At 36.1% G+C, this 27,989-nt stretch overlaps 1 protein-coding gene across 3 annotated transcripts in view; it reads right to left on the bottom strand.

Moving 5' to 3' along the window:
- Positions 1-27,989, bottom strand: part of LOC145690301 (uncharacterized) — a 136,750-nt gene that overhangs the window by 15,364 nt on the left and 93,397 nt on the right. For all 3 annotated transcript variants that reach the window (XM_081765074.1, XM_081765076.1, XM_081765075.1), the window contains exons 18-26: positions 24,576-24,812; positions 22,193-22,321; positions 19,968-20,066; positions 17,484-17,572; positions 14,097-14,895; positions 12,314-12,524; positions 9,492-9,613; positions 7,845-8,028; positions 6,032-6,132 (exon numbers count right to left, since the gene is read on the bottom strand). In XM_081765074.1, coding sequence (XP_081621200.1) covers positions 6,032-6,132; positions 7,845-8,028; positions 9,492-9,613; positions 12,314-12,524; positions 14,097-14,895; positions 17,484-17,572; positions 19,968-20,066; positions 22,193-22,321; positions 24,576-24,812 — 1,971 coding nt within the window. The remainder of the gene's footprint in view (positions 1-6,031; positions 6,133-7,844; positions 8,029-9,491; positions 9,614-12,313; positions 12,525-14,096; positions 14,896-17,483; positions 17,573-19,967; positions 20,067-22,192; positions 22,322-24,575; positions 24,813-27,989) is intronic.

Here is a 27,989-nt window from a genome sequence, read left to right as displayed (position 1 = left end):
ATTGTTTGATATGTGGAATGAGTATTTGAGAGAAGTATATGTGCCATGACCAAATATGAAAAAAGATAAGCAGCTGCTAACTTTCAGAGGCAAATGTCCTTTCAAATATCTATATTGGTTGGCGGGAAAGAACGATCATACCAGTATTAAAGACTGTCCACGCTTGGATAAATTTGTAATTGAATTTTTTGGACCCTTTCACTGCGTAAGTCGACGGAAAGAAAATTTTCTAACTTGCGAATGTCGACTATAATCACAGTTTTAAATTTTTTCTCCATATCTTGGGTTTGTCGAGAGTAGCTGTCAAAGATGTTCCGTTCGATTTTTTGCGTTCTATTGTTTATCGAAACCTAAGATACGGAGAAAAAAAAAATTAAAACAGTGACTATAGTCGACATTCGAATGTTAGGGCCATTTTCTTTCCGTCGACAAAATTCGACATACGCAGTGAAAGGGTTAAATATTAATTTGAGGATGCTGAATCCAATAAAACTATTTTAAACGCGAAACAGGAAACCGTTGGAGATACGCCAAGGAGCGGATGACACTCAATTTTCATGCGACTTTTTTTTTTTTTTTTGCCAAAAATTGCAGAACTTCCCTAGGAAGTCTCTGAGGCGACTTTTACAAGAGGTAAGAAAATCTTTGTCACCTTGTAATAGTTGCAAAACGTCTGAGGTTCGAGCACACAGTGTGCGAGCAGTTCAAGAGCTGCGCCCATTAGATTTCCAGAAGTGCAAAAATTATTGTCAGTAGTTCAGCAGATTTACGTGGAACAATGTGGTCAAAAAACTTTAAAAAAAAAAAAAAATCAGTGATAAGGCTTGGTTCCACTTATGTGGATACATGAATAGTCAGAATACTTGGATATGGCCTTCGAAATAATTTCACCCAGTTCATAAAGTTCTATTTCATTCTGAGAAAGTGGGGATATGGTGCGCAATTTCAAGAACAATTGTGGGTCCAATTTTTTTCAATACAACTGTTGATCCAGAAATGTATACTGATATCACTCAATTTGTACCTTTGCTTCTGGAAAACGAACATTATTGTTGGTTTCAACAGGATGAAGTAAACAGCGATACATCAAATGAGACAATGGAAATGCTCAGATATTTCTTCGGTTTTTTTCGGGGATCGATTAATATCGAAATACTTGTGGCCACCTCGCTCGCCAGATTTAAGCTCTCTAGACTTTTATTTGTGGGGCTATCTTAAGAACAAAGTATATAAAAACAATCCAAGGATAAACCAGGACCTGCAGGATAATATAACCACCGCAGTGAGCGACATTTCGGTCACAACACTACACCAAGTTGCTTCCAATATGTGTTGTGTTAATTTGTGCCTACCAGTTGAAGATAAACATTATCAACATCTTCCTTAAATAATTCGTTGTTCATTCTTATGCAAGAAAAAATTATAGTTACATGTAAATATTTTCATGTTATACGAATTTATAATCGTTTATAATTTTCTTAAATTTTTCGGAGTTCGGCAACTTTAGAACGCACTGTACCACTTATACCAATAGTAAAAGCGTTCATGTTTCGATATTTTTCTAAGTGCGCTTTTTATACTAACTGAGGATCCTGAATCGAATGGAACTAAGTATTTTTAAACATATCCGACCATGGAGCCACAAGAAAAATTACCTCAAAATTGGAATATTTATATTTATTTATATCCCAAATTTGAGATCACTTTTCTAGGTATCTCATTAACGCATGTGTTTAAAATAGTTTCACTGGATTCAGCATCCTCAACTTAGTATGAATTCAGTATGTATTGTAAGGATCCCCACATCACGACAAAAGCACATGTTAATACAACACGTGTTATTGATTACAAACAATGAAGCAGACGAGAAGTCAGCACGGAAGACACCGAGGGAAGCCGAAAGGAGACGGACCTCACAAAAGGACCCGAAGGGGACACACAAAAGCGCAACCACCGAGGGACCTGGCATCAGTCGACCAACTGATCGCAACCTATCCTAAACCCTGGAGGCTGTTATGAAGCTAAGAGGTTATCCTAATCACAACTAATCCCTGGAGGCTGCTATGAAGCTAAAGGGATCACCTTAAACAGCACCATACCTCGTGAAGGCTGCTATGAGCTGAGGTTTCCTAGAACCGGATCCTTGAGAACCCTGGAGGCTGCTATGAAGCTAAGGGGTTATCCTAATCACAACTAATCCCTGGAGGCTGCTATGAAGCTAAACGGATCACCTTAAACAGCACCATACCTCGTGAAGGCTGCTATGAGCTGAGGTTTCCTAGAACCGGATCCTTGAGAACCCTGGTGGCTGCTATGAAGCTAAGGGGTTATCCTAATCACAACTAATCCCTGGAGGCTGCTATGAAGCTAAACGGATCACCTTAAACAGCACCATACCTCGTGAAGGCTGCTATGAGCTGAGGTTTCCTAGAACCGGATCCTTGAGAACCCTGGTGGCTGCTATGAAGCTAAGGGGTTATCCTAATCACAACTAATCCCTGGAGGCTGCTATGAAGCTAAAGGGATCACCTTAAACAGCACCATACCTCGTGAAGGCTGCTATGAGCTGAGGTTTCCTAGAACCGGATCCTTGAGAACCCTGGTGGCTGCTATGAAGCTAAGGGGTTATCCTAATCACAACTAATCCCTGGAGGCTGCTATGAAGCTAAAGGGATCACCTTAAACAGCACCATACCTCGTGAAGGCTGCTATGAGCTGAGGTTTCCTAGAACCGGATCCTTGAAAATCCCGGAGGCTGCTATGAAGCTAAGGGGTTACCCGTACAGAACATTATAACCTGCAAACCTTGGTCATTACAGAGACACTTTGTTATTAAAACTTTTGTAAACCTAAAAGACTTAATTTTATAATAAAATTGGTGAAGGGATAAATCTCGGTCTATCATTGACTCTAACCATAAACATTACAGTATTCACGCGTGGGCACTTTTACTATTGGTATAAGTGATACTTCAAAGATTCCAACTTTGAGGTCATTTTTCTCGTAACATCACAGACAGATATATTTCCAAATAGTTTCATTGGATTCAATATCCTCAGATTCGTACAAAAATTGCAATCAGAAATTTATCTTAGCATAAGCATTTTTTACTAGTGGCATTATCGTTAGTTCTTGCAACATAACCGGAAAACTGCATAGCTTCGGACAATAAATTTGCCGTTACGAGACTTAATAACACTGTTACAGTACTACCATATCGTTTAAAAGCAGTGATATTTCAGTAACGATTGTCTCTTCTTTAATTTTAAGCCCGTCTCAATGCGTGGAGAGTTCTTCCAACAGGATATCAATAAAAGCATGTTGTATTGACTTAATCCTAGTCATTGTTACTAGCATCATAATAAATAACAGCAAGTAGTGGTACTCTCGTTTGCTTTTATCACTATTGTTTGCAAGTGTAGCTACACATTAGAACCGTTAAGGCTTCCCATTTATATTCTTTACAGCAAGACCATTTCGTGATTCAGTCAAGATGGATTCAGGCATAAAGAAAGGGAATACTGTGTTCAATGAAGTTAGATGTTTTGTTCTCATTATGTCATCGAATCCTTTTTCTACCTGGGAACTTGCAGGAAATTTAGAACAAATGACGATCACATACTTGTTACAAAGTGTAAAAAAGAAAGACACATAAGATATAAAAGTCCTTTTCTTTTGTTGTTTGTTGGTCACCAACCATTTTCCGCACACACAATTGAACCCTTTTCACAGAGAGTTCACAGAAAGGAAACGAAATGACGCGAGTGCCTGCCAAGCGATCGAGAGTTAGTCTGACCATAGACCTTTTGTAATGCAGGCACCTTGGACCTACAGCAGTCATAGCTTGTCCAGTGTCGAAGAGAAATGGAGGTATCGAAGCAGCTTGTTCGCGTGTTTTTGTTATAAGACTTTAAAATGGACTAGTCAGCTGCCGCATCAAGTCGCTGTGTAAGTCACGCATTTGGGGAGAATGCCGTGAACGCACAGCCAGGCATTGGTTCCACAAATTCTGTTCAGGAGATGTGAGCCTTTCGGATGAATCTCGCAGTGGACAATAACATATGTTGGATGACGAGGCCCTGAAAGCAGTTATCGAGAAGGGCAGTGGTTTAACGTATAGTGAACCTGCAGAAAGATTCCATGTTTCTGCTGAAACAGTTAGACTGCACCTGTAGGGAAGTCATACAAGTTAAGCAAGTGGATACCCTACATATTGTCGGTAGTCAACAAGGACAAACAAGGAGTTATGAGCTTCTTCCACCTGTCATACATCTGCTGACCTCTACTTTCTTTAGTGCCATGCACCATATTCACCGGATCTTGTGCCACCAGATTACCACCTGTTTCATTCCTTCAACAACCACCTCCGTGGGAGATCATTCACAAATGAGGAAGACGCGCGGAACGCACTCACGGACTTCTTTGTATCCACGACAGCCTAGTTTTATCATCAGGCTACTGTGCAGCTACAGGAACGTTGGCAAAAGGTTCTGCTGATGCTGATGGAGATTACTTCGCAACCTAAAGGTACGTACCGTCCACTCTATTGCTCTTTGCTTATCACTGCTCTAGAACGGCAAGAACTTTTTTTGGTTACCTTGTAAAATATAGTGTGTGAAGGACTAAATAAGACAGATACTTACTTCGTAGGATATTTTCATATTTCAGAAATACATTTAACCATGTATAATTTATAGGGGATACCGTAGTCTAGTGGTTAGAGCGTTGGACTTATGTCCACGTGGTCCCGGGTTCGATTCCTGTCCGGTGCTTCTCCAAATTTCCGTGTCCCGGACCCAATGTCGTGAGGCAAAACTGGGGAGTCACGTGAATAGAAGACGTGATGGAAACTACGTCTAGAAAGCTTCCGATACGCCGGTTAGCGATAAGGCAACGCAGCGCGCTGACCACGTGTTGGACGTAGTTCCATCAATCGCTAACAAATGGTGTAGAGCAGCTCAGGCTCGCAAATCGGTCCGTTACGCTAAGTGGTTTGTATGTATAATTTATAAAATATAACTTACACACGTAACAATTAGTAGCCGCTTAGTAGTGACCAACAGACAGGCCAATGCGGTGGAACCGATACTGGAAAATAAGACAGGCCACTGCACCTAATGTAATCACATGGTAACAATATTAATAGCAGATCAACTTATTGTACTAATTTAAAACCAGTTGTTAAATCATTTAAATGCGATACCAGAGAAGACATTTATATTTTGAATTTCTTCAGCAAGACTGAGGAATATCCACATCGAGAGGAAACAAATTCTACGAATAAACCCGTAACAAAGAGACAACTATAGTTCTTAACTTTAAGAGCTTACTTCACGGATTAAATAATAATAATAATTATTATTATTATTATTTTAACAGAGTGCCTGATAAACATTATTTCCCTACAAAGTCCGAGACATATTTTTGAAAATAAATAAATCCTCGCTAGAGTTTATAAAAGATTTCTTAAATTTAAAGGGCAACAATTTGCACAAACAGATAAAATTTTGATTATTTAATAAGTAATATTTATTTAATAAGTATATGATGTTACTTTGCCATTCAGTGGAAATGTCCTTCGTTCCACAGTTATTACCAAGAAAGAAAGAAAGAAAAAAAGTTAAAATCACATTTGATCTTATTCTCCGCGATTCTTTCCGACGTATCAGCACATGATAGGTAACCCCTGAGGAGAATTCACTCACTTGGTTATCCCAACGTGACTTTAGCCAGCGAGATTAGTCATAAGACCAAATATAGTAAAGGTACATAGTAAGGAGATGCACTCTTTTGACAGACATTTCATACACAGACACCAAATAAATCAAAGAAACTGTATTATTAACAAATGACAAGAACATGTTACCTACTAAAATTTTAATGTTCAGTAACAAAATAAGGCTGTACAAAAAAAGATAAAACTTGTGAATATAATAACAAAACGTGTGTTTTGAGCCGGTCAGGCACAAATGAATTGTGAATGATACAATACAGAAATAAACGAAGAACAAAATTTTGGTACGACTCTTACCTGCTCTTTACATGTATTTGTTTGCTGATTCAATTTTTCTTGTGTAGCTTGAACCACAGCTTTTAAATTCGCTATTTCCTCTTTGTGCTGCTGCCAAGTGTCTAGAAAAAGAAGAAAACAGCTAACGAATCTACGTAAGATTTGTATGACCATCATTCAATTACCATCAATCAGAAATTTTGTTACTTAAATCTTATGAAAATATGAAAATTGTGTCATACGTTTGTATGATCCTCAGATTCCAATTACAAGTGGCATAAAAATTTTATTCGGGTCCTAAACGTTCTCTTCTTAGTCAAAGGTGAATCTGGTTCCATTTATAGCGAATGAACCAAAAAATATGGTTCTGGCATCACCATTAAACTTCATGAGATCTCCATTGTGTTATTTCAGTAGCTTCTCGTCTGATGATTAACTTTTCCACATATATACATATTATGATTAGACTGGATTAGATTTAGTTTTTGGTATATATATATCTATATATAAGAAAAATTTGAGATAATCCAGAGAGAGAAAACGAATTATAATCTCGTACGATGGTTCAGACTGCAGGTCCAATTCCATAATAACGAGATAACTCTTGTATTCATACTACAACCTCATACGAAACTAGTAAGAGATAATTACAAAATACTTTTCAACATTAAAAGCATTTATTTGATTGAGCCTTTCGGTACAAAGTGCTCTATAAAATTAGACCTACAATTTAAAGTGGGATCCCACCCAAATGTGCTTCCACTAAAGATCAAACTTGCAACCATACACACATAATTTAATACGTAGTAAGCGTGCTAAATCACTTACTTGGGTATTTATCTACTTTCTAATAAGACCGATCTTTCTTTCCTTCAGTTCGCTGTCTGCATTAATTCCTTTAAATTTCTCATATATTTTAATATATGTACAAATATGCGTTTTAATGAAACGATATTACGTAGAATACCAAGAACTATTTCTGTTAATGTAATTTCAATGTAAACTTTATTTGTTTAATGTTTATTAGACACAGTCATTACTACATTACGAACTATTAGTGTCTGCAACCAAATGAAAGGATTAGTCCTCAAAACGGCATCCTGTGAAGGAAGAAGTGTTTCCTAACAAGAAGAAATACGCAGTAGTTATCCCAATATACGACTAAACTACAATTTTCCCTCTGTTTTGTATTTTTATTCTTGTCACGCAACCACCAGGATTGCAGTTTGAAGTGTTCTGGTACCAGAATACCTCAAGTTTGATGTTAAGCGGAGAAAAGCAACACGAGCGTGAGGATTAAGTACAGAAATATATGAAGTTCATGAAATGGAAGATCGAGTCATTTCAGTTGTAGACAGCCTAGTCTAGAATTAGCGGAGTTTCCGGAATATTTTCCAATTGATTCGAAAGAAGATAAATTGTTACTGATATGAAATCTAAACATTCACAGTCTTAAATATAAATAACATCAAATAGCTTTCTTCTTCTTCTTTAGTAGTAATAGTAGTAGTAGTAGTAGTAGTAGGAATAATAATAATAATAATAATAATAATAATAATAATAATAATAATAATAATAATAATAATAATAATAATAATAATAATAATAATAATACTCGACCAGAGCATCACTTCAAGCTCAAAACACTGATGAAGCATCTCTTCGCTCCATTGCATCCCTGCTTCTAGTTTTTAACATTCAAGTTTGAAAAGATAATTCGAAGATTGGTTTGTAAGGCACTGGAGGCAATTTGAAGTACACAGTTAGAATTTTCGTTTAGTCTGACGGAGATTAGAAATTTTAAAATTTGGTATCACCGATCTCATGCGCTTACCATGTAGAATTTTCTCTGTCTGCTGCTGCTGGTGTTTTAAAGCCAGCTGAAGATGTCGAGATTTCTGTTCCTGCTGCCGAAGCCGTGTATTGAGCGCTTGAAGAACATTAAGATTTATTTGACACGACTGGCCATCGGCGTCAATTTCTGACAGCCCTTTCTTTGTTGAATCAGATCCATTCAACTGAAAATAGAACAAAGAGCTTAGTTATAAGTATTGATGATAATCAAAATGGAACAATATACATATACACAGTCAATCCATATGAAGTGAGCCTTTGATGGTTGCTTGACCATTTTGTAATCAAATGATTTTTTGTTTGTGGGTTCTTTGCCCTGCACATGGAAAATTACAAACTAGAGAACTGGAGTGAAAGAATATATATTGAGAATTAGGATTTTAAATATTGCGTATCTGAGAACTGAGTAATTACGACATCATTAACATAAATATTAATTTGCATCAATTAACGTTGCTGATATAAAGAATTATTGATTTCCTATATGTGCCAAAAAGCCAGGTCCTTACCAGTCTTTAAAAGTAATGTAATACAGGGAAGAAAATCAGGAACAAGGCGATGGGGTTCGCATGTGCTGACCATTACTAAAATCTTCTGTTCGTCGATTCAGGACTTCGTATTAGTTAGTTTTAGTTTTTATAAAATGTTAAAAGAACTGGATTTTTAACACTCAAAGGGAGACGAGCGTTCTTTATATCAGAGGAATGTTAATAGATGTGTGCAAGAGACTATGTGCATTATGAAATCATAGTAATTCAGTTCTCTGATACGTAATATTTTTAATCCTAATTTTCAATATATTCTTTCACTGTAAATTCTAATTTTTAATATACAGGCAAACAACTGGTAACCTTATCTCTGCTGTGCCGACTTAATCACTTCGCTTAGTCAAGATAGACAAATGGGCTAGGAAAGAATACTCACGCAATTCACAGATCAGATTAAATAACAAAAAGTGTAGTGAAGCGTAATTCTTCTACGTACTGACTCACCTACATATTCAAAAGCAACATATTTATTTCCTACTTGAAATACACATGGTTTTGCCATTTACGAGTATACATCCTACCATTTTCTGAAAAATTAAGAAATTCCAAATCCACAGTGACCGGTATCGGGTTGACAATCTGAAGATCCTCGTATTGTTAGGTACATGCTGAAGTCACTCTAATCCTGTTGGTTTAACAAATTATGTTTATTTATTTACTTCTACATATTTTTGGACGTTATTGGCATCTACGGCCTTAAGCCCGTCATGTATGAGGGATGACGTCCCTCAGGGAGCGCACTATCTGCAGAAGGGGAAAAGGAATGGGGAACGAACCGATTCAGCCTGAAATCTGTATGTTAGGCATTATCCCGGCATTTGTATGGTGTGAATGAGGAAAATCTAGGCAAAAACTCACTCTGGAGGGCTGGCCTGAAAAAACTTACACCTTTTCGATTGAGTGTTCCCACCACTAATTGAACCCAGGATTGCTCGCACCAAAGACAAGAGCGTTAGCGACTACGCTATGCAGGGTCACAAACTCTGTTTGTAATCTCTGAAATAAACTCACAACTTCTCGAATTTTTAATCTACACAATATTTATGTCTCAAATTGGGAGATTAAATTCTACCACCTACCATTCCGTTACAGTTCTCCAAAACAGCTTTCTTTTCAGAATCCAACTGCACAATGAATGTTTTATGATTTCCTCTCATGCCATTCTCCAAGCTGCACACCTGAACAGCTGCATCCTTAGCCTCTGGAAGTAAAAAAGAATAATATCTTTAATCCGTTCTGCAAAAATAAACGAAGATTTATGCAATAATAATAATAATAATAATAATAATAATAATAATAATAATAATAATAATAATAATAATAATAATAATAATAATAATAATAATAATAATAATAACAACTGAAGGAGTGTTAAAGTACAAAGCAGTTGGCATTAAAATCTTCAGAAAGGAATATATCTTGTGATCAGTTTATTGTAACTGAATTTAGTGTGTTTATGGAACATTTATATTTTTTTGTTTTTCTCTAAATCTTCGTGCGTAAGTATTGGTTAAACATTTATTTAAAAATATATTGGGCACATATTAATATAATTTATAAAAACACGTAACAACTTACTTCGCCCAAATGCACTTTAATTGCACACTAAATTGTTTCAACAATCTCTTGTTGTCTTTGTTAGTAGCTTGGGAAATTCACGAGAAAAGTTTTTCCGCTTCACAGAATTTCATTTTGCACTTTTTATAGTTTTTTTTAATTTAATTTCTAAAGGTTGCTTCTGTCTTTTAGTCAATTTGAAAATATTTATTAAAAAAAAAAAAAAAAATCCATGTGAGTTTCCCATAGCTACTGATGAAGGCAACCGAGACTACTGAAACAAGTTAGTACAATTAAAGTGCATTTAGACGCTGGTTAAATAGTTTAAAATATTTCTACCATTTAATCTTGTCTGCTATTCTCTGTCATTCTCTGAAGACAACATACTTCAGCGGCTCCTCAGAGAAACAATTCAGAATATGTATACAGGGTGTTTCAAAACAACACCGACTACGTTTGGGAGTTGTCCTGACACCAAGATAAGACGAAAAGTATAGACCAACCTGGGTGCAGAAATACTTCTTTTCGGAGTTATACGCTGCCAAAAACATGAAAAAAATGAACTTTAAAGGTTTATAGTTCCAAAACTATGGGACCTACCGTAGTCGGGTCAAGATTTTATGTAGGAACTAGTATATGCCCTATCCGAATATCCATGTTTCAGAATCCTAAGGTACTCACGCAACAATTTTTATAGAGGCAGTTTGGCTACAGACATTTAATTTGAAGTACTCACCAACTACCTCTATAAAAATGGCTGTGGAAGTACCGTACGATTTTGAAACATGGATATTCGGATAGGGCACATACTAGTTTCTAAATAAAGTCTTGACCCGACTACGGTAGGTCCCATAGTAATGGATCTATAGACCGTGAAACTTTCGTTTTTTCATGTTTTCGGCAGCCTAGATAGGAACTCCGAAAGGAAGCACTTGTACACCTAAGTTGGTCTATACTTTTCGTTTTATCTTGGTGTCAGGAATCGCCTCCCAAACGTAGTCGGTGTTGTTTTGAAACATCTTGTATATGGAATCGTTCAGGTATTTGTTCTCTACGACTTAAGAAATGCGTATGTTAGACAAGATGATTCATACCGGAATCATACCATAGACCTTCTTGGCTACCTAGGATGTATCACACAAGATTTGTGAGTCTGACAGGAACTGGCTTAAACCACAAATGAAAACTATCACTTCATTTTAAATCAAGAAAAAATTCCTGTTTATAATAGCGAATACTTCACTTTAAATTAAGAAAAACTCCTGTTCATAATAACGAAGATCACAAATTAATCGCATGAAGATGGTGCGGTAGTTCAGATCTAGGGTGCTCACTTCTGAGATGAGTTCGTGGTGCAATTCCTGGCCACATGAATTTAAAATGGGTAAAATCATACCCGTACCATTTCTCGGGGACCCCACTTTCCTATTCCACCGATTTTTTATCATTATTTTAACCTTCAGAGTTAAACGTGGGGTGTTTAAGTAAAGATTTCGTTTCATTTCTCTTGAATACATAGGCAGAACCTCAAGTAGCATAATATACAGGATGAGCCATACGTCACTTGACAAAAATGCATTTGAAATGAATTATTTATCAACTACGAAACTATGACATTACTCCAAGCTGTATCATAGCATCTAGTTAGATTACTTAAATCAAGTATTCCAAAGGTTCTCCATCATTTCCAAACCCTTCCCTCTTGTTTAGTGGCTAGCGCGTGTGCCTTTGTGTACGCGGTTCCAGTTCGATTCCCGGTGAGAGAGCACAAAAACTTAATTTCACAATAATTCACTTTAACTAATAATCCGTCTCCTTTAGTGTTTTATTTTATTATTATTATTAGTTTAACATCCCCCACGGTTACACTCTCTATCAGCCTACAGAGTGGGAGATTAAACTAAAAAATTCATTTCATTTTTCAATCATTTTCAATGCACAAATTACGCCTTTCACACACAGAATACGTTAAATTACTGTATTGGATGATAATTTATCAAGTTCAGAAGTAATATGCTTTTTAAAAGCTCTAAATCCGTAATTTTTTCAACAAAAAACTTATTCCTCAAATAGAAAAGGCATTTGTGCTCAATTGTAATTGCAGTTATTTAATCATCAATTTTGAAGTACAAACACATGTTCATTCTTTAATATCTTCCTATTCATTGTAAACTCATTTAATTAGAATTCATTATAAAATAATTTCTTACAATTAATCAGCTACTGGTAGTCTAGTTAACTGAGAACTGAATAGCTGCTAGTGTCAAGTGACTTATGGTCCACGCTTTATATACATCAAAATTTATGAAGTACTCTTTGAACTATTAAGAAAGAGACAACATACGACTCTGCTGCTGAAGGATTTTATTGACCATATCCTTGTAGCTGGAACATTCTTTTTCTAAACATTCCACCTTCTCTGTCAGTGATGCTTCTCGTTCTTCCAATCTTTGCTTCCACTGGGTTTCTAACTTGGCTAAATACTCTTCTTGCTCCGACTGTGATTTCTCGAGTTGTTGACGTAGTTCTTCACATTCTTCTTCAAGATCGGTAACCTGATAAAACAACATGAAATGAAAGAAAATTTGTAGAATAGTGTAACATACGATTGTTTTTTGACTCTGTATCCGCGTGTACAATAGTAGTTATCCAGGAAAAAAAAAATACTAGAATGAAATTACGCTCAAGACACCCCTAGCAGAAAGATTATATTCTTAAGAGCAATATGTTTGTACCAACCTTCGGATCCACGTAAATCTCGCAGAAGAGAATAATATATAAACTTTTCTATAAGATATATGTTATATTAAAATGTATTCCATATACATTATATAACGATATTGTGTATTCTATATGTAATTTTAACGATATTGTCTATTCTACATGTAATTTTAAATATCATTTCTTGTATTTACGGGCAATAGGTGCTATTGAAATCTGCACAAGCTAGTTAGAAGAAGAAGAAGAAGAAGAAGAAAATATGAAAAGAAATTAATTTAAGAAATTAATTTAAAGAAATTAATTCATGCTAACGTGTCAGGTAGACCAATTTTGTGTAATTTTCCTTTACGTCCTTGTGCAATATGAGGCTAAGATCAAAGGTCAAAACATTTACTTGGACTTTTATACACGAGATCTTAAACCCCCAACAGGACTTGAACATGCGAACACCACAATAAAAGTAAGCATATTAGTCACCAGGACAAGATGGATTCCATTACGCGTAACGAGAGGAAGATGGAAGAAATATTTTCAAATAACAATTTTAAAAAAGTTCCCTCAGGACTAAAGGTTAAGGATAAATCTGGACTCTCATACAATTAAAAAAATAACTACACGTGAGAATTCACTTAAAAATGCGATTAAAGGGACTGTGCAGTTTTGTCATACGATATTAAAGTGATCATTGATACGTTTTATATATACCAAAGACGTGGGAAAACATTCATAACAAAAAATAAATAAAAGGATCCCTTGTGCTAACATGCTAATCATTTTCGTTTGGAAGACAGCAAATGATCGATTCCCGATGGGAATATACGTGGTTCGGATTCCACGATTACTTGTAGTTTCACATCTCATGGTGAAAAACGACTGAGAACTTCAAACAAACACATTAATAAATATGCATTATCATATGATTAGCCGTAAAAATCAATTCCCACTCCTTACATTTAACTTAGCGCGTTCAATTAGCGCATTGTGATCTACAATGGCTGTTCAGGGAGTAGTCTGAGTAATGTGGTAGTTAAGGCCGGCTGCATATTGATTAAAGGAAGGTCAGCCAAGCCAAGGCAGAGGGAAACAGGAGTGGTACGAAGAGAGAGGCCTGAGTGCATTGACTGTATCTGTCACAGTGTTGGATAGATCTTTGTCTAGCAGTGCTTGAGCGAATATACAGTACGAAGTTTCATTGCATTGCTCACAGTACTGAATCTCAGCTCGGCTAACCTCTGTGGACAATATACGGCCGCCCTAACACATCAGCACGGTAAGCCGGGGACCAGGTTCGAATATCAATCTAGTTGTACATTTTTTCATTGTATATTATTGAATTCGCACCTACAGAGGAATTAGTGTGATACACAAAATCGGTTATTTCCTCCATTTATTTCTATGTTACTAACCTGTTTTTCTAGACTAGATCTTTCTTCAATAGTTGACAGACGGTCACTATCATCACTCTTATCATCTTGACCTAACAACTCCTCGTATTCCCTAATCTTGCTTTCTAATTCTGCAAATTTTTCGTCTGTTAGTTTTTGCTCTTGTTCGTACAAGCGCCGTTCTTCTTCCAATTTGTTTTGCCAATAATCTTCACATTTTTCATACTCTAGTCGTAACAACTCTAGACTGTTTTCTAAATTAAAACACCTTTCCTGTAATTCACTTGTCTCTTTCGCATATTTATCACACTGACTTTTTAACTCTTGGGTAATGTCTGTTACTTGCGCACTTAATTCCATCATTCGCTCACTTTTGCTTTCAGGAACTTGCGAACTGGAACAATTTTTTCCATCTACTTGGCAACACTGCGTAGTCCGATCACTACAGTTGTCAGAATCGCACTGACTTTCTATCGAGCTGTCTCTAGATACACTGGCTACTTTATTTTCTAAAGCTGATATATGGGATTTTAACGCACAGTTCTCTTTGGTGCAGGCCTCCTTCTCAGAAAGCATTTTAACAATTTCTACCTTCACTTGATCCAACTTGCTTTCCAAGTCTCGACAGTGTTTTTCCAGCAGTTGTACTTCTGATGTCTTTGGATGATCCTGACTACTGACACAACCATCTACAGAATGGCATTCGTCTCCTAGACCAGATGTTTCGGCTTCTTCTTCAATCGATGGTAACGTACTGACTGATAATAACGATCGACTTTCTGTTCCTTTACAAGAACTTTTGTATTCTATTTCTCGTAACCTGAAATTGGAGAACAATTTACTTTTTAAAGAAAATATAAAAATAGATACCAGAAAAAATAATTATAGTGCAATCCAGATTTAAAGTAATTGGAGCGAAAGGTTGTCCCTAAAACCTGACGTCCGTTAAACCGCGAATTGTTTACGAACAATATTTAAAACAGGATATTACACTTAAAATTGTGTTATAATTTAAATGTAACATATTTTACGTAAATACTATGTAAATATTATATTAAAAGCTCTTCAAAATTGCGTATTCGAAGGATGAAGTTAAAAAAAAAAGAAAGAAAAAAAAGGAACCTCAAATTTCAGTGGCATTCCCGTTGAATGTTATTTCTTAATAATCAGGAATCTAAACTGCCTGAAAAGTTCATAATAACTCAACACTTCGAATAAAGTTCTGTCCATTAAATCTGAAATCTGTTAAATAGATGGTTTACTGTGTGGATCCTAACCAGCAATTATGTTTATTTCCAAATTCCTTACTTTCAGCAGAATCTGAACCTAAAATCTCGTGTATCGAAAACGAGCGTCTTAACTACGAGTTTTCAGGGAACCTTACACATTAAAGGCCTCATGATACAGTAAAAATGAAATAAAATCTTATAAAGTTTTTCTTACCACTGTTATGCCGCGTAGACTAAAGGAGACGGTAATGATGAATAATGAAGGAAATAGTGGAATGAAGAAAGTGGGAGGAAACGGGAGAACCCCAAGAAAACCTACGCACACGGTGTTTGTCCACCACGAAGTTCACTTGGCAGGAGCTGGGATCGAACAAAGACCCCATACACCAGAGGTGAACGATCTAGAGAGCCATTGCGGCCCCTTCACGATACTTTAGTTCACATCATTCACTACATTAAACTGCACAAAATAATAATAAGAACTTGCGGGACTAATTTAAGGTCGCCAACTTTCCCGAATTATACGGAAGCTTCCGTATTTGGTACAATTCTTAAACATTCTCTCAATTTGTTTTAATCCTGAAGATTATATCTCCCGCATTTTACAAAAATGGCAGCAAAATGTTACTTAAATCTGTCCGGTATTTTCAGGATAAATTATTTACGTAATTCTAGCTCACTGAGGTATATTTTAACGTTGTGAAAACTGTTCTTGCAAGAATTGTTCATGGCAAAATATTGCGCGTATAATGTATGAGAGAAAATTATAGCCTTTCGAATTAAGTTTAAAATTATTCAGTGGACTGTTGAAAATGAAATATACACTGCTAAATAAGTAATTTTTACTTAAACGATTATCAACCTTTTCTAGTATATAGATCTCTGTATGACTACCAGAGCAAAACATTAGAAAATGGCCAAAAAGTGGCTTCACGTGTTTCGCCATCCTCTATAGATTTTATTTATTCAAGTTGTGATTTGCCTTCTTGTAAAAAAAAAAAAAATGTATGCCATGTTTTGACACTAGTAAAGATATGTAGTACAAAAATAAACGATACCATAACAAGAGAAATGCTAATTTTAATGGGAAATGGTAGCTAATGAATGAAATTCAGAAAACTTTAAATTTACCTTCTTTAAGACTAATTAATAAAAGAAAATCACTGTACACACTATGTGTTCTAGTAACTCATCAATCAAGAAGGAAGAGAATAAGAGAAATAAACTACAAAAGAGCTCGCTGTTCCTGTGCTTTCAAAAGTGTCGTTTCGATTACACAAATGAGATATAAACTATGTTTGACAATAATCAGAAAGTTTAGAAAAACGAAGGTGAGAGCAAATATGGCACCAAATTCTGCCATGTGGCAAAAACTTATATATAGGTCGGGCTCTATAATGGTTCAGGCCTACTTAAATACTTTTTGAAACTACTTTTTCATTAACTTGACAAAAGCAGCAATCAAACACATGGACCACACGTTCCTGGAGTCATTTGTTAACTGTATGAGTATATGGACGAACCAAGCTGGATAGTCTAAATTGAAATATAATTAAGAGTATTTTAAAGCAGTGCATTATAGTCTTACAGCAAATAATATTAACAGGAAACTAATAATAAATAATAACACGCGTTCAACTTGATATTACCTTCAAGAATGGAATTCAGAGGGAGAATGGGCGTTTACCAGTTGATGAAATACGACAATGATTTCATTAAATAAAACATTGACAAGTGAACAATCACGAATTTCAAATTAAATCAGGATTACCAAGGATTTTTTATTTTCATTTTCCTTGACTGTTTCAGGTCTGTAGAGCACATTTTCCAAATTGAATTTCTTGAGTTTTTAGTGTATATTTTAGCTTCTAAGATTAGGAAATCTTTCTTAGCTAAAAGTTACATTTAAAAAAAGGAAAGAAAACGGGACACACAACATCCACCCTCTGTCTTTCTGTACATTTTTATATGTCTTTTACATAAGCAAAATACCAATAATAATAATAATAACATATGGACACACAACATCCACCCTCTGTCTTTCTGTACATTTTTATATATATTTTACATAAGCAAAATAACAATAATAATAACGGAAGTTACATGATGTATTTTGATGACAATAAATAGAACCTAGCATATAACACACTGTAAGTAATAAACATTCAGACCAACTAACCTGTCTTCTAGCTCAACTCTTCGAAGACGTTCCTGAGCTTCTCTCTCAAGTCCAACATGGAGTTCTTCTAATGTGGTGTTCAACTGGCCCTGTAACGTGACTCATTAAATTACCTTACACACAAATTAACAGTAGCATGAGCATTATTAGAAACTGATTTCAGTATCATACTTGATCTACTGGCTAGCAAGCGTACCTTTGATGCAAAAAGATCCCCGAAATGAAATTTCTCGTTTTACGTACCGCAATATCTACTAATAGAAGCTATTGGGTACATAAATAAATAAAAATAAATAAAATTGAAATAAAATGACAGTGACTATTTTCCTTGGAAAGCAGTATTTTTAAGTTGATCCGAACTCCATCACATACAGTCATGATCCTTGGAGTCATTCATATACCATTCACACTAATATGATTAGATCAGGGCGAATTTATTATCTGGACTGATTGATTTGAGGTGTTTAACTGGGACTCAGCGTCGAGAAGTCAATGACAGACATATGCTACTAATACAACAAAATCCAAAACACTATGATCCAAATATTACTTCTAGAAAATAACTGTATGTCGTCATAACATATATGAAATAATATATACGAAAAAATGGAAACAGAGGTCGTGAAAAAGTATAAGATTAAATAACAAAATACAGCACAAATAACAAAAAAAAAAAATCTAAACGACTAGTAGTAATAATAAAGCAAAACAAAAAAAATAATAACTACATCTAAAACAAACAAACAAAAAAACTTACGAAACGTTTTATCACCCTGAAAATCCACTTCATGTTCTATCATTGGCACTCTGTACCTAGTCTAGTCATATTACACAGTGTTAAAGAGTTGTTCATGTCAATACCAAAAGGTAGGAACGTTGAAAGCAGTTTGTAAATCACTCTACAGCAAAGCCATCGTACCATGTAGCAACACAGTAATTTCGTTTCATAGAGTGATAAGCAGTTTTGTGGTTCGCAAAATTCCGCTTTCCTTTATCTTCTCATGAGTTTACGTTATCACTCAGAGTAAACTTGGCACCACTTTCCGCTTCCACCTTCCTCCCAAATAACTGTAGGGCATTTTAATAGAAAAGGCCATATTAAGATTTAGAGTCCACAGTGTTTTAGAATATAGGACTACTAGGAAGCAGGAAGGTAGCAGGTTTTGGCCTTCCAAACTATGCTATCCGTAAGTACGAGGAATCTTATAGACTATGTCCATTCATCAGTCTACCGACAAGGATCAGACAACAACAAATTTACTTATGAAATGCGTTCAGCGTCTAAAGATTAGGTTCTTATCTATCTCCGACCTTATTCCTCTATTTAAATCCGGGTATGACAGCTTTAACCATTTTCGATATTAATATTTGGATCCCTACAAGAAACCGTTAAGAGATAGCAAGAAATTGCTGATTCTATTCGTTTAAAAAAGAAAAAAACTAGGAATCACTTAGTTCAAGACATACAGGCTGCCGAAAGCATGGGAAAATGAGCTTTGAACTCGAATATCTCCAAAACTACTACAGCTACAGAGTTGAGGCGGCATGTTATCACTTTTAGCGTTATAATCTACTCTGTCCAAATATGCACGATTCAGAATAATTTAATGGTGGCACAAGGGTCTTCCCACAAGTGAGGGATTCCCAGATATTCTATGAGGAAAAATGGGTCCAGTTGATAACGTATGGAATGATATCCATACAATTAACCAACATTCGTTGGCAGGGCGTTGATGCCTCAAACAGAATTAAGAAGGTGACGAATTTTGCGTGTTGTATGTGATTAGATAACTGCAGAAGTGAATTAGTGTAGAGGATAAACTAAAAGGAGATTATAAATATTTAATTTAACGTAGTACGGTCATGTCTTATGGGCTAAAGGAGAGAAGTGGTAATGAAAGTGAATAATTATAATTATGGAAGAACTGATGGAAAAAAACGAAAATGTGGCAGGAAACGATAGTACCCAGAAAATCCATGGACACGATGATGTCCATCATCAAGTCACGTGACTCGGGATCATGCCTAGGGGTCACCTGCACCAGCGCTCTAGATCGTTGACAAGCGGAAAGTTGATTACACGTAAAAACAGAAAAACAAGTAACAAAAAGCCAAAAACGGCTGTGTTGAGGAGGTAGATTTCTAGGAAAGTTTGGTAACATGCTTTTTTCAGGACACACATTTGATCTCCTTAAAGAGCTTGATTGGGTGACTCAGTAGGGTCTTTTCGGAAGCCCATACGAAAATTCACAAAATTTGTCCTGCAAAATCCTTTAGGCAGTGCTGCAATCTACTATACAAAAAATTAATGAGAGAGAAAAGAAATGCAACAACAAAAATAGACAAAAAAGAGAATAATAAAATATGTAATAATTACTAGTTTCATTATATTTTACATTTGTTGTAGAATGAAGAGACAGAATAATAAATATTTCTGTATCTTTTAATAAATTAAAAATATTTGTAGCAACACTAAATACTTACTTCAAGGTATTTTACTTTGGCATGAAGCACAACATTTTCATTTCTTAATTCCTCAACTTCTGTTTCGTTGCCTATGGGTCTCATAGACTGATGCCCAATCTAATGCAAAAATAAGAACATTATAAAATATAATTTCTTATAAAGTGGATTTAAAAAAATATATATGTTATTATCAACAAGACAGAATAAAATAAGAAGCAATGCACTAAAAATCCAATATATTGTGGATGTTGGGGGATATGCTTTAAATCCGCATTGTACCCTTATCATAATGTAATGAAACTTCATATTATTTGGTAGTTTAAAAAAAGATCACAATTTTATTAACATAACTTCGTTTTCGAAGGATCCAGTTATACTAATACTCATAAACTTCACTATCATCCTCGATTAGAGCTTTTTTTCCCCACCCGGTCGAAAAACTGTAAAAGCTTTTCAAGCCAGCCATCCTGATCAGGTTTCCTTGGGTTTTCTTAATTCACACCAGGCAAATGCCGGAATGGTACCTAACATATAGGTCCCAAGCCACTTCCTTCTCCAATCCTTTCTTTCTTCCCTTTCCTCGGATGGTGTAGTCACCGAAGGACGTCATCCCTCTCATGTGACAAGTTAACATGGCCATAGATGCCGAAAGTCTAGAAATATAATTATTAAATCCTAAATTCCCTACAGCTTTCTTTCTTTGCAGTCGCACATTTCTTTGGGTAAGTACAGAACTTTCTATTTACTTCTCATGCAAACCCGTATTGTATCTTCTGCTGTTCCATATTTGCGAAATATACTTGCTTTTTCTCTTAATACTTAAAGCCATTGTTACCTACACTGATAACCCAGGTAAGCACAATCAAAAGTAGAAAATTTAGATACTGCAGAGCGACGGTTTCCACGATTAAAATGACAGTGAATTCTTAATACGTACATAACTCTCGGCTCCAAAGATATCGAAAATTCGAACTAGACCATACATATAAAAGAAGTTGAAAGTTTAAGTAGACTTCTGGAGATATGTATATGAATGCGTTATTACCGATTCCACGTTGCTTTGAGGCGCGATATAACAAGTTCTACTGTACAACTGTTGCAGTACGTAACTTTCGCACCAAACTGACTACAGCATTCTTTGGAAAACAAACTTATAGCATTGTAGATAACAACTCACTCATAAACAAACTATAATACAATGTCGTTATCTACAGTACAGAATTATAGGATGCTTATAAACTTTTCAGTCATATATATATATATATGTATATATTGTATTGGCGCGAATATAGGCTGTACTTTTTGCCTAAATTTTGGCTTGAAAAATCTGATGTGGCCTATAATCGAGATTTCTCTCCTCAGATCTTAAATTACTCACGTCACTAGACTTCCCAATACGCAAAACCTGTCCTGCTGGGGATGAGTCACTCTTAGTTATGTGGGAGTTGAATAAGGGGAATGGGAGATAGATGTTTTTCTACTTGAACTTCCTACTGAAACCTGTCTGTTATGTTTGTGATGAGTTACCCTTAGTTATGCGGGAGTTGAAGAAAGGAAAGGGGGAGAGATGTAACTAAAAGTACTGTCTAATTGAACTTTCTAGTAAATTTAGTAGTACGGCCTAATTCAAGATTTACTTGTCTATTATCTCATGTCAGAAGTTTAGGTGCAGCCTATATTCGCGCAAATACGGTATATTCTGAAAAGTGCCCTGCGAGCTAAGTAATGTTTACTAACTTCTTAAACATTAATTTCGTTTTCTTATTTCAGCGTTCTTCTAGAAGCTACCTGCCAGCATAATTCGTACGCTTGGTCACAACCCGCTTAGTAACCCAAGCTTTCTATCTGAGCATGCACAAAAGATGAACAACAACGAAAACCACCAGACACACGTTGCGCTTGCTCGGCTGCTTTTGACTCGTGAATATGTAGTTGTTTTTTACTTCTACCTAGTTTTGCTTAATGTAGTGTTCCAAAATGGATAGCATATAAATTATACAAATACACGAGACATACATCCTTAACCATTGTATCAGGTATTGTATTATATTGGCAACGATTCTTTTAATTATTCTTTTGAGTTTAGCGTCTCTTTGAGCAGCGAGGCTATATGTGGCCCTACAGCTTAACGTGGGATCCGAACCACATAAGCTCCTGCCGAAAATCGTACTCCTCCTTCGGCTATGCACAATAAGGAAAATCAAAGAAAGTCTGAAAATGAAAAAGCAAAGTGGCTTATGTACCTCTTCGTCCATTAATGTATCTTGAAACCTTTGATACAACTCTTTCAACTTTCTCTGTAACTCCTCAACTTCTCGATCTCCTTCGTCCCGTACTCGCTGCAACTGGATTTCATGCTCCAATTCCATTGCCTAGTAAGAAGAGAAGCATAAGTAAAATAAAAATAATTCTATCAACCATCATTAACCTGCTGATGAATTTAATTTTTTCTAAATTGTCATCATAGTACCGAACTAGCTATCCCTAAGTTATTTAGTTATTTGGTCCATCTCATGTGAAAATGTATCACAATGAAATCACCAGTATAGTACCAGTTAGTATAAACCTAATATTGATGCTAAAGAACTGTTGGAATGATAGCCGGAAGAAAACGGGGATGGTTCAAGCACAAGGTGTTTGACTATTACAAAATCTACTTAGTGTAGGCTGTATGTTTGTACTCCCGTAACAATCGAGCCAAGCTTATTGGCTTAGCTCGTGGCATAAAAACGACCTTCTCCACTTCCTTGAAATTGTTTTTATAGCTGCAAAAATTGCACTATTAACGATATTCACTCCCTAACTACCTATAGCTGACTGAGCGAATCTTCAGTCTGTCCTATCTTGCCATGTATAATGTCATTTAGATGTACTCTCTGTGTCATTGTGTATGAAATACTCCGTCAGAAGCCACTTATATATAGCTTACAGGATCTTTTAAACTTTTGTTTCATCTTGTAGGCAATATATTGTATTGTAATATGTGAAAAGAGTATTAAACTCAATGTATCTGTTCAAGATTTACTAATTGATGATCAATGAGGATATGGCTACATATCCCGTCACAAGCTTAATGGCCAACACATGCTCCTCATATTTTTGTTTTTTAAAAAAGAAGACAAAATGTCTAAAAAGGCAATAAATCAAAAATAAGTTTGGCATAATAATGGAATCATATAAAAAAAATCTACACAAAATTAAAACAGAGCTCAAAAAATCTAAAAGGAATAAAGAACAAAATAGAAAAGATTCCAACAAAAGCGCTCAAAAATAGCAATAATGGTAACATGTAACAGATATCTGAAAAGAAAACCTCAGAGAACATTAAATATCTCAATCGAACGAACAAATACAAGAATTCGTGATGTGTACCAAAATTATCCACCGTTTTTCCATCGTTCCAAAAGCTAATAAGGATAGATTAATATAATTACACATTAATTAACTTAAGGTTTAAATCTACAAAATGTTAAGCTTCTCCATATGTTTGTTTTTAATTTATTACTTATGAAGACGAGGCTGTTTTGATACTGATGTGAAAGGATGGATTTTACCGTACAGGTACCTAATAAAGTCCTTGTCTACATATTGTGAAAAAGATGTCGATATTCACCACAAGTTGAAGATGTATGTGAACTGTACTATGCGCAAATGCGTGCGTGAATTTATGGGGGGAGGTGGTCGAATTGATGATCTTTCAAAGCCCAGAAAAGCTCAATTTGTGTAACCACCTCAGAAAACATTGCCCCTGTTCAGACCCTGGTCATGAAGGACAGAATGCTGTGTTGAGGATATCTGTACCCTCTCAGGACTCTCTCAACCCATCATGGAAAGAATTTTGATAGACAACTTGAAGTTATCCAAGGCCGGCTGACGTTAGGTGCCTCGATAGCTGGATGATGAGAAGATGGTATTCCGGATAACAACATCGAAGTGATCCCTCCATATATTCTGCTCTCACGAACTATTCTCCAAGTGAACTCAATCTGTTTTCAAAACTGAAGGATTCACTGCCAGGTAGTTTTGTGTCCAGAAGTGTTATACACATATCCTTGAAAAGAATTCACAAAACGCTTTTGACAATACGATACAACGATTATAATTGTGTGTAAATGTGGACGGGAATTGTGTTAAATTGAAAACAGCAAGAATTATCAAAAAATGGTACATAATTTTGATATGCACATGTGATTAGTAAAAACATGGTTATACCCCAAACCCTGACTAATATTATGAGGCAGCTTTAAACGTTCTTTGAGACTCTTTGAGATACTCCGGATATTCTGATAATATTCCGAATACTCAGTGGGACAATATAGTCCTAACAATACCTGTTCACGAGACGGATGATAAAAAGTAAATTTAAAAATGATGATAAAGAGTGAACGAAACGGGAGAATTTCAAGAAAATCTACATGCACGAATTCATGTTACCAGTTTTATTGGTGCTTGTTTAGGAATCTATTTATCTCTACTGAGAGATTTTTTAAATTTTTCTGGAGTGAAAAAGGTGGTAAAACATACAGTTGAGCAAAGCACGACTAGTACAAGATAAAACAGTCAAAAAAAACTTGAACTAGGATAAGAATAATTATATTATCTTGAAAAGAAAACTATTTACATTACCTTTTGTAGCCTCATGAGGTCATTGCATTTGGTTTCTAACGTTGTAATTCTGTTTTTATAAGCTTCTGTTGTTTCACCATCATCTGCCTTCAATTGCTGTAGTAAAGACTCCTTCTCATCTTCATGTAGTCTATCCTTCTCTTCCAAAAGACTTTCATAATGGTTTTGTAGACTAGATAATGCAGCATTATCTTCAACAAGCTCTTGAAGGATTTGTTCACGAATTTGTTGAAAAACCTGTAAAATTCAATTCCGATTCTAAAAATGCATTGTATTTCTAAAATAATATAAATCACGTAATGATTTTTCTTTTCTTCATTCTTAAGTACTCTACAATTAAGCTGTCAGCATACCCAGCTTACTTAAGTTCGGAATTAAGAATCAAAATGTATGTTTCTGGGCTAACGACATCTATGACCATTTTAGCTCGTCATGTACGAGGTCTGTCAGGAAAGTAATGAGACTGTTTCTCTATTTCATGAACTACACACAGTAGGACAATGAAACCAGTAGAGCTGATAGAGGCATCCTTTGGCTACAAGCAGTGAAAATTTGAAGTACCTACGGTGAACACAAGTGAGTATATAACATATTTTGTGAGGGTGTGTTAGTGTTGCTCGTCGGAGAGATGGCGAGTACCAAACTGGAACAACACTACGCCATCGAATTTTGTGTGAAACTCAAGGACAATGCAGCAGAAACATTTAGAAAATTAAAACAGGCGTATGGGGACCACACAATGTCCCGTGTACAAATGTTTCGGTGGCATAAGGCATTTATGGATGGTAGAGAGGAAGTTGAAGATGAGGCACGTTCAGGAACACCAAGCACGACACGAAACGATGAAAATGTTGCCATAGTGAGGAATCTGATAAGAACAGATCGGCGCTTAACGGTTAGGATGTTTGCTAATGAATTGAACATTAATCGCCAAGCCGTGTACGAAATTCTTACTCAAGATCTGGGAATGAGAAAAATTTGTGCGAAAATGGTGCCAAAAAACTTGACAATTGAACAAAAGGAGCATCGCATGATTGTGTGTCGTGACCTCATCAACCGCATCGAAACTGAACGAGACATTTTCAAACATGTTGTGACAGGTGATGAGACATGGGTTTTCGAGTATGACCCTGAAACCAAAAGACAAAGTGCTGAGTGGCACACAAGCAGCTCACCACGGCCGAAGAAGGCCAGGAAAAGCAAATCAAAAATCAAGGTCATGTTGATTTGCTTCTTTGATCATCAAGACGTGATCAATAAGGAATTTGTTCCTGCGCCGTGCCACACTGTTCTCTCTGTTAATGAGTATCTTGCGAATAAGGGCATTCCTGTTTTGCCACAACCCCCCTATTCCCCAGATCTCAGTCCCTGTGACTTCTTCCTATTCCCTACAATCAAAAATGCTGTTCGTGGCCATCATTTTTGGTCTGTAGAAAACATTGAAAGGGTCGTGACACAGGAACTTCGAAGAGTGTCACTTGAGGACTTCCAGCAATGCTTCCGTGAGTAGGAGCAACGTCTGCTTCGGTGTGTAGCTTCCCAAGGGAACTACTTCGAAGGTGACTATGTGGTTTTGTAATTCATTGTAAATAAACATGTTTTACAAACGCAGTCTCATTACTTTCCTGACAGACCTGGTATGAGAGATAACATTACTCGGGGAAGTGGAGAAGAAAGAAAGGAATGGGGAAGGAATGAAGCGGCCTGGGACCATTATGTTAGGTACTACCCTGGCATTTCCCTAGTGTTAATAAGAAACCCAGAAAAAAATTCACTCAGACTTTACACATTTGCGACCGAGTGTTCCCACCGAGAATCGAAGCCGGAATCGCTTGCACCAAATTCGAAAGCGATAGCGACTACGCTATGCAGAGCCACTACTTATTCAAGTAATAAATTACGAGGTAATACTAGTACATTGGTACGTCCACATAGTTCTGCAAGTATTGAGCCAAATTAAGAGGCAGCTACGTTACAAATGGCGATCGATTTAACTAGTTTTACTGTAGTTGCTGCTTGATGTAACAGGATTCATATCCAATATTCTCTAGAAAAAGTGGATGTTTGTGGGATAAGTACTTTTTAATGAAGTTATATGGTAATTTCTAATCTTGACTACTTTCCAAATTCGAACGCAATTCTGATACACGAGGTTCGATTTCGATTCCCGGTGGAAGAGCATCGAACACATTATATTGGTTCAGATTTCACTTTAGCTGTAGGTTTCGTCCCACACTGTCTCACCGATAACAAATGTAAATATAAATGAATCATGCACAATTTTATATAACAACATCCTGTTTTAAAACCTTTCTACTTGTAAGTGAATGTTTTGATATGTGTGTTCCTGTTAAGTACTTAAAAATAAACAAATTAAAATGCGTCCACTTTATGCAAACCTATGAATAGATCACATCATACCTTTCTGTCCAGTATCCAATTATTACAGTATCTACAGTAATCGAAATAAAAATTTCTGGCTGTAAAGTATCTGACTAGAGAGGTTCATTAAAGATTAACCTTGGCCTAGTTGTAATTATTGAAATTTTACAAGTGTATTGATACAGATCTGTATAGGCTATGAGGAAAATATAATCTTTTAACATTTCTGTTTCTGTACTTGTGAAGCCGCATACCAAAAGAAAGAAATGATGAGATGAAATAGTCTTATGGAGAGGAAGCCCCATTATATGAAGTTGTAAAGCACTGATATCGTCAGTTCAAGTATGATTGGTCTTCCATAGAGATCGGGCACCCTCAGCCCGCAATTTTAGATGATCGTCGTATAACCATTTGCCAACTAGCCAAATGCCAACAAGATGTCAAGATAAATATGAAGTTTGTGGAAAAAATAATCCATGAGCATTTGCACATGAATCTACCCAATCTACCCAATCTACCCAATCTCCCCGGCTTTTAACACCTTTCCACAAGTAGGAACGAGTCACTTGCTTCCAGAAACTTTATATAACTTTCGAGCTTGTACAATCCGCGGCAAAAAACCTGCAACATGAGCATATAAGTTTATTGTGAAATGACGAAGTCTTTTGCTCCAAAATAAGTGTGCATGGGAGGAGGCCGAGGTTTATCCAGGCGTGATTCGTTCCACTTAGACGTTATGTTCATTCCCTGCGCTGTTAGGCGTAGTTTCGCAATAAACTTACATCCTCATGTTGCAGGTTTTAAGCCGCGAATTGTACCACGAAAACCATGAAGACATATTTCATAGACCAACAGCTTAGGATGAAACATGGGTCTATCACTACGACCCAGAGACTAAGGCCCACTCCCACCAATGGAAGTATACAATTGCTTACCAACTTCAAAGAAAGCACGTGTCCAACCCACAGTGGGCAAGGTCATGCTGACTTTTTTTTCGGGGTGGATTTCCTGGCGCACCATTTCAGAAGAATA

This window comes from Thermobia domestica, chromosome 7, assembly GCF_964235325.1.
Source record: "Thermobia domestica chromosome 7, izTheDome1.hap1.1, whole genome shotgun sequence".
In the NCBI taxonomy this organism is placed as follows: Eukaryota; Metazoa; Arthropoda; class Insecta; order Zygentoma; family Lepismatidae; genus Thermobia; species Thermobia domestica.
Note: the sequence above shows the minus strand (reverse complement) of the source record. Positions and strands in the feature narration are given on the sequence as shown.